General features: G+C 47.0%; 1 protein-coding gene across 4 annotated transcripts in view; it reads left to right on the top strand.

The window, feature by feature from the left end:
- PLPP4 (phospholipid phosphatase 4) overlaps positions 1–8351 on the top strand; it is a 109599-nt gene that overhangs the window by 35803 nt on the left and 65445 nt on the right. For 2 of the 4 annotated variants that reach the window (XM_015590633.1, XM_025047985.1), the window contains exon 2: positions 4513–4621. In XM_015590633.1, the coding sequence (XP_015446119.1) occupies positions 4513–4621 (109 nt within the window). Of the gene's footprint in view, positions 1–4494; positions 4622–8351 lie in introns of those variants that run through there. The other 2 variants (XM_025047986.1, XM_015590632.1) reach the window with 2 other exon arrangements.

Raw genomic sequence — 8351 nt, 5'->3', positions numbered from 1 at the left:
AGGTAGGTGTGGAAGCACCTGGTCTGAGGAGCATTTAAACATCTATATACGGTGCATGACCTGTGTATGGATTAAAGAGAGTTGCTCAGCATAAAATTAGAATAATGCCTTTGAATTTTCATAGTGTATATTTTCCAAGTTCTTCAAACTGTATCATCAGAAAACCAAGGAGAAAACAAGTAACACTGTCCCTGCTTTACCAAGAAGAAATTAAGACAAGGTTAGATGAAGATAATTGATTCAAACAGCAAAGAAATTGAAGAAGCGTCTCTCGGATCGAAATCCAACTGCATGGCACCTGATTTGGACCATTATATTTTTCATGAAAAGAAAATTATATGTTTACTTTAGTAGTAGCTCATGCTTTTCACATCAAAACATTTTGACCTATATAGTTTAGACATTGTATTTTTCGTTCTGAGTCCCTGGTAAGTGCAGTGATGTTGCTGACGATAGGCAACAGGCAGTAATGCTTATCATGGAGGAAGAAGTCAGTTGTTTTGAGGCTAGATTAGCACTCCCTGCTGAATCAGATTTTATTGATAACGATGGAGAAAACACTGCTTTCGTACCTGTGCAGTCTCATTGAATAGCTTTTTTTCTTTGACTTATTTCACTTAGTATAATCTTTAAGGTCCATCCATGTTTCACAAATGGCAATGTTTTATCTTTTTATGGCTGAGTAGTATTCCATTGTCTGTTTTATCTTTTTTATGGCTGAGTAGTATTCCATTGTCTGTCCGTCTGTCTGTCTGTCTTATCTCACGTCTTCTTTATCCATTCTTCCGGTGATTGACACTTAAGTTGTTTCTATATCTTGGCTATTGTAAATAATACTGCAGTGAACATAGGGGTTCTGTTCCCATGTTCCTATATATCTTTGCCAATTAGTATTTTCATTTTCTTTGGATACATACCCAGGAGGGGAATTCCTGGATCATCCGGTCGTTTTATTCTTAAATTTTTGAAGAACTCCTATACTATTTTCCATAGTGGCTGCACCAATTTACGAAGCCACTCACAGCCCCCTTTCTCCACATCCTCTCCAGCGCTTGTTATTTCTTTTCGATAATGCCATTCTTAACAGGTGTGAGGCGACATCTCATCGCGGTTTTGATTTGCATTTCCCCACTCGCGAGTGCTGTGGAACACCTTTGCATGTGCCTGTTGGCTGTCGGTATCTCTTCCCTGGAAAAATGTCTATTTAGATCCTCTGCCTCCTTGTTAATCTTTCTGTTTTTGTTGTTGCTGTTGTTGTTAAGTGTGTAAGTTCTTTATGTATTTTTGATATTAACCCTGATTAGAAATACTATTTACAAATATCTTTTTTTTTCCATTTGGTAGGTTGCCTTTTCGTTTCGTTGATGGTTCCCTGTGCTGTGCAGAAGCTTTTTAGTCTGGTGTATGTATATATTTATTTGTGTTTTTGTTTCCCTTACCATCGGAGTCAGATCACGAAACATTGCTAAGACCGACGTCCAGAAACTTTGCACCTGTGTTATTTTCTGTGTACTTCATGGTTTCGGGCCTTATGTTCAGGCGTTTGAACCATTTTGCGTTACTTTTTGTGTGTAGTGTCAGGTGGCTGACCTGTTAGGGTCCCCTGCCTCCTCCTTACCCCGAAGTCCTCCTTTTCTGTGTAGTTTTCGTCAAGCCCGATGACATCTTAGGAGTCTACACCACACTTAAGCATATCGTGATACAAAATGGAAAACCGTGATACAAAATGGAAAATCTACATAATTGGGGGACCCAGAGCCCCGAGTCACACCGGTCCTCCTTTTCCTCGCGAGTCTCTGCAGCGATGGGGAAAAGCCACTCACGGCGAGGCCAGGTTTGGCCCTCACCCCCAGGGAACAAAGAGCGCGTGTTGATAAACCTGTCACTCCATCTTCGGGCCTAAAGGTGTCTTTACCTGCATTGTATTTATGGGAGACAAAAGCAAACTAAACGGTTTTACACACCTCGCAGTGGTCACCGAGTCCCTGCCCTCCCCTCCCTCAGCCTTGTCTTGAAAACTCAAGGACACCAGTCAGACTGGCCTGGGACGTGCTGACGCTCGTTATGAAGTTATTAAGGCTGGCGGGGCTATTTTCTTCCACACCGAACGGCCCCAGATTGCTCTGCTTTTGAGTCGTCATTTTCTTTTTCATCTTGTTTTCTGTCTCTTCCCCTGACACTAGGGGTGGTGGAGATGATTTTAGGGACTTCACAGGGGGAGTTTAGATTATACGTGGACGTGAGCCCCCTAACGCCGCAGTCGTGAAGAGGGCACGCGGCCCCCTCCCACGGCCCCCTCCAGCCTCCCGTCTCGCGTGGCCTTTGTCAGGCCTCTGCGAAGACGCAGCAGCGACGAGGTAGAATTTAATAGCGCTCTTTCGTTTTCATTATATCTATTTTGACACTTACCAGCTGTTTATGGAAGAAATGCCGATGTTATAATTTGGCAGTGACGTGAAGTTTCTTCTAGAATAAAATGACTTAAGTTTACAAAGTCGAACAAAACAGCACAGGTGGCAGGTGGGGACACCATCAGGCAAAACAGGACAACTTGGTTTTTAAACGTCCGAGACTGGAGAGCACTGGCTTTCCCGAAGCTTGGTGTCTCTATCTGGAGTGCGCACGCACGTCCCCTGGGGATCGTGTCAAACGTGAAGATTCTGATTCATTAAGTCTGGGCTGATCCGACATGCTGCATCTTTAACAAACTCCCGCCCAGGTGCTGCTGGTGACTTGGCATCTTGCAGCTTGAGGTTTGCACAGCAGGTCAGCGGCACTGGCATCACCAGAAAGCTTGCTGGGGATGCCAGCCCGCAGGTCCCTGCCCAGCCCTGCTGTGTCTGCAGGCACGAGACCACCGGGGGGTTCCTGGGCACGTTATCCTTTGGGTCACGCTGATCTCACACACGCACAGGGAGCCCTGGTGAACAGGAGGCCACAGCAGGGTCTCCAACCCGCACACGAAGAGCCGGTGGAGGGCTGTGTGCTGGCCTGGCGCGCTCTGTCTTGGCAACACCCTTTCTCTCCAGAGCTTTCCATTCCACCACCCGCCCACCTCTAATCCCATTTGCTCCTTGAGACCCAGGTCTTCTGTGTAGCTGCCTGGATTCTCAGAGTCAGATGCCGGTGGCTGCAGTGTGGCTGGAGAAGGGACATCTATCCTTCCTGGTCCTGATGCTCCTGGAGGACATAATTTGCTCCCGGAGGACATAATTTGATGGATGTATGTGTTCTGGCTGCAGCTGCTCGGAGTGGGGTGAGGAATCGTGTGACAGGCTGGGTGCACGAGGCTTTAAAACATTACCGTGAGGAGAGTAGCACTCAGGGGACCAGTAAAGTGAGGACGGACGGTCTACAGTGGGCCAGTTCCTGGGCCCCTGGCCGGGAGCGTGGGGAAGAAATGCGAACTAAGGTTCTGGGGTCTCTGAAGGTGGGGGCTATGGGACTGTTGCAGGCATGACAGCCTATGGGTGGCAGATTGCATTTTGAAGATGACTGCAACCATCTCTCTCGTCCTGCCTGCTTTTCCGTGATGGCACTTTGCCACATCCCTGCGAAGAGGTGGAGTCAGTTTCGCCCTCTTGAATCTGAGCTGACCTTATCCAAGTGACACCACAGGACTTCCAAGGCTAGATCAGAAAAGACATTTAGCTCCTGCCTGGTTCTCCTGGGACACTCATTCTGAACTGAGTTCACCACAGAGAGAATTGGACTGGAGAGCTGGGAGGGGGCCTGCTGGCCGAGAGCTGACAAGGCAAACCACACGCCTCTGCCCACCACACCTGTCATTGGTGACTGCTTTGCATGTGCCTGGGTGTCATGGATTCTGAGGGTGTGGCAGGGGATGGGAGGGGGAAGAAATAAGGTGGGTGCTTAAGGCCGTCTGGTGTCTTGGCAGCAGCCCCAGAATGTTCCTCATCCCCCCTTCCCTTCCTCTCCTCTGCCTTTTTCCCCTGTCCTAACCTTCCGCCATCTCTCGGAGGCTTGTCTTTCTCACTCTGCCCCTTCCCGGTGGTGAGGGGGGCAGGGCGCCCTCTGGGTGTCGTGGATGGAAGGACTCCACCAGGACTTTGCTCCAGGTCTAGTTCCTGTCGTCCCCGGACGCTGCGCTCTAGCCTGAGCCACCACTCTGCGCTTCGGCTTCCAGTTCACTCTGCACCTCAAGTTCCCAGGGTCTTTGTTACCCTCACAGCTATTCTCGCATACCCAGAACGGGTCCTTGCTGGCGGCTGGTGACAGAAGATTCTCCGAAGTCTCAGTAATTCTTTCGATCCGTCTCCCGTCGGGCCTGGCTGAGGAGCATCGGCGGGGACAGGCTGTCATCTCCTCTTCTTCCCCAGGGGGGCTGGATGCTCGATCCACGCGTGCGCGCGTGCGTGTGTGTGTGTGTGTGTCACTTTCTCAGGAACTGTGTGTGTGCGTGTGTGTGTGTGTGTGTGTGTCACTTTGTCAGGAGCTAAGGCCAACGGCTGAGTGCTCAGCCCTCATGCATCTTTCTGTGTTTCGTTTCAGGTTTACAGAGTTTTTGGATCCGTTCCAGAGAGTCATTCAGCCGGAAGAGATCTGGCTCTATAAAAATCCTTTGGTGCAATCAGACAACATACCTACCCGCCTCATGTTTGTAAGTACCACGATTCCGTGGCTGCTTTGACCAGCCTTCCGTGTGTGAAGCAAACGCGTTTTCGTTTCTGCTTTTCTAACCCCTGCTGAAGATGGCGAGCAGCCTGAAAGAACGAGGTGATGAGCAGCTCAGGTTAAAATTCGGTTCCTAACCATGGTGGGTGCCACTTGGTCCTGCGGGAGGTAGGCATCGCCTGAGACTTTGGAAAGAGAAGAGACTTGCTTACCTGAGCTATGCTGAGTGGTTTCCAGATACTTCCAGTAAAATAAGATTAGAAACTGGTGAACAGATTTTCCTGTTCCAGACTCTCTGACGATAAGCCTTGATTTTGCCAAACTCAGACACCATAGATAGCTCTGTTAATCCCTTTTCTGGTTTTAGGTGGTCAGTCGGTGACCACCGATGAGAAGATCTGTGTGACTCAACCCCTGGATAGTGTCCTGTGTCTCTTGGCTTCTGGAATAAATGGGCAAGCACCTGTGTGGCTGGCAGATATATTGAGTTATTTTTACTTCTTCACCTTGCCCATGGCAGTATTGTCTCCAAGACTGTACTTCCCCTGGGCCAGGCACTTTGCGAACGGCTTAAGAAAGATGTTCTCCTTTGGTTCCACTCAATATCCCAGTGAGGAAAGTGTCATTCTCATCCACATTTTGCAGATGCTGATCTGCTTTCCAGAGAGAGGAGGGGACTTGCCCCAAGCCACACAGGTAGTGAGCGGCAGAGCCAGGAGTCACGTCCATGCAGCCAGCTCTGAGCCAGCTCTCAGCCCTGCGGCTGCTCTGTAGGTTGGAGCAGGGTGTTCCAGACTCCTTGCTGATGTTAATGACTCCTAGGGAGCTGCCATCAGCCCTTTCTGCAGCAGAGGAAATATGTCCAGATTCCTGAGCAATAAGGAAACTTCCGATGGGCAACCTCAGAGCTGGAAGGTTATCCCTGTGGACAGCAGTTATGGCTCCTGCCTCTGGAATGAAAGTGACTATTCCAGAGGGCATGAGAAATATTTTTGCATTTTGGGGGGGAAAAAAAAAGCCCTCTGATTTTATGGAGGAACTCTTGTTAATTAGTGACAATTGGCCTTTGTGTGTGCAAACCCCCAAATGCCCAGAACACTGCAGGGGTGTTAAAATATTATTTTAATTGCTTTTTAATAATTGCTTTCTGCTTGAAAATAAAGTTGATTTTTGTCAATCTCAGGGGAACTGAAAAATTAGGGTGATTATGAGTAGAACGTTATCTAACACTTAAATATTAAAATGGGACTTTTTCCATTTTGGCTCTAACTTGGATCTTCTATAAATCCTAGAAGTAAAAGAACTAGTGTGTCTAACTAGTTTACTCCACGGCTTTAACAGGGAGGTGTGTGTGTGTGCATGCGCGTGTGCATGCACACATGCTGCTTTCTATCACACCCTCATTTGTCAAATATTTCACATTTCATGTGCTATAAAACATAATTTGGAGATAAATGTTCATATGGGATAATGTGAGAAATTTGTGGCTGTGTCCTAGATTTATGTGAACAATGGATTGTTTTGAAGTCTGCATACAAATGCCACAGATATTCTGGGAGCAGACACACGTGGAGGGAGCACGTTTGCTTGTTGGCAGTGGTGGGGAGAGGCAGTGAAGGGATTATTCAGTGCCGTGGGTCTCAGAGAATCGAAGGGTATTCAGCCACAAATACTAATTCACATCCGCTAATCTCCTAATGAAATAAATTCAGCCTTTTGTTTCCTTAGTAGTAGTTGATGAATTTCATTCATTTAGTAATGAGATTTGATGGGATTCCGTAATAACGTAAGGACAGCAGTAGATACACTTCCAACACCTGTAACACAAAGATGAAAAATACCTTGTCACCACATAAATTAGATTTGTTTTCCCGGGTTTTATTAAGAGTTTAATATAAGGTATCATTTGTTTGCTTTGGATCCTTTAAGACCTTCAGGTGTTTATAGAGGAGTGTAATAGGACATATATTTTTACTGTTTTTTTAAAAAGAGCTTGGGTTCCTTAGAAAGCTCAAATTTTATCATTTGAATCAATAATGAATGATAAAACAATCCTGGAGTCTCTTATACTTTTGGTTGGAATATTTTAATCTAAAGGCAAACTTTCTAATTTTCTAACCAAAATGTGTTTTTTTTAAAGGCAGCTGCTATTAACCCTGATGTTTTGTTTTGGGGAAATGAATGCCTCTGGTGTGTGTGTGTGTGTGTGTGTGTGTGTTTTAGAGGAGCCCCTTGGTCAAATGTCACAAAAATGGGATCAGAAAATGCTTAGGGGATTAAGTTAAGTGCAGAGTACACAGTAATAACGTCACCAGAAAGTCCCTAAGTCGTGTTTTCTGTCTTGGGCACAGTCGGCTGAGGTGACTATGCACATCTGCAGGGAAGCCAGGTGTGGTTGGACTGTGTGATTCCCAGCTCTTGGTTCCCATGGTGATGCTGGCTTCCTGTTGACCAGAGAGAGGGCTGAGGATGCTTTTCACATGCACTGAGTCTGACCTACCATGTCCTGGATGTTCCCAAGCCATCCGCTGCCTTTATGGAAGGCTGCTCCCTTATTCAAAAGAGGTCCTGGTGCCTTCCTGAGCATATGGGGTTTATCTAAACATCTTTGAAAACTTACCTTTTGGTGTAGGAGGACGCAGTCGGTATTGGGTGTTGCTTTCTGGTACACACTTTGTTGTCTGGAGTAGACGCATCTTAGTACACTCAGGGAACACTTTTGGGAGACTGCTGTGGGTAAGGAAAGCTATGGGTGTCAGGAAGTCCAATCAGACTTGGGGTTTGCCCTCAGGGACCCTGCAGGATCCCAGGGGAGATGGTACTTTAGAGCAAAATAGAATCTGGAGAGGGTCAGAGGAGAGGCTAAGGTGAACTTTTTAAGGAGATTTGTTGTCACCATCATCACCATCATCATGGTCATAATGACAAAAACAGGAACTGTGCTCATCACTTTACAACCGCATCTCAGATAATCCTTCTCAGAGTTCCTTGAGGTCGGCACTTTTGTTATCCCAAAATTTCAGTGGGGAAAATGAACCTGTTGTGAGATTTAGCAACTCGTCCAAGGTTATACAACCGGAAGTGGCTGGACCAGGACCTGAACACAGCTGCTGCCAGAGTGTAGAGCCTCCCAGAGCCATTCAGCTACGATGCCTCATGGGGGCTGGGCTGACGTGGAGAGCGGGTAAGCAGCCTGTCACACTACAGAGGAGCAGGTGTGTAAAGGCACAGGCACGGGAGAGAAAGGGCCATGCCAACCCAGTGAAGGGGTCAGAGGAAGGCAGGAAAGGAAGCAGACTGTGGTCGGCTTCAGGTTAGATAATTATTCCGTAATTCAACAGACAGTTACGAAGCACCTGCCTGGAGCCAAGCACAGCGCCGGGCAGTAGAGGCGCGAAGCTGAATCAGATGGTTTCTAGTTTAGTGGCGGTCACAGTCGTGAACGCAAGTCAGATGTTTCAGCATCACAGGAAAGCCCTAGAACAGGCGAGACTCAAGTAAGGAATTAAGAAGTGATAGGTTCCCCAATTTCTTGCCTCGGTTTTAAAAAATCCACCTAAGACCTGTTCTTTGCCCTTGTCTCTTTGCTCGGGCCACGATATGTCCAGAAGATTTATTTTCGTAGACTACTACTTGTGTTGTGTTGATCTGATTACAGGGTTTTCTATTCTGGAAGAGGATGCTTCTAAGGAAGACAAAAATAAAGTCAGTTTTGG

This window comes from Pteropus alecto, unplaced genomic scaffold (genome assembly GCF_000325575.1).
Source record: "Pteropus alecto unplaced genomic scaffold, ASM32557v1 scaffold205, whole genome shotgun sequence".
Lineage (NCBI taxonomy): Eukaryota > Metazoa > Chordata > Mammalia > Chiroptera > Pteropodidae > Pteropus > Pteropus alecto.
Note: the sequence above shows the minus strand (reverse complement) of the source record. Positions and strands in the feature narration are given on the sequence as shown.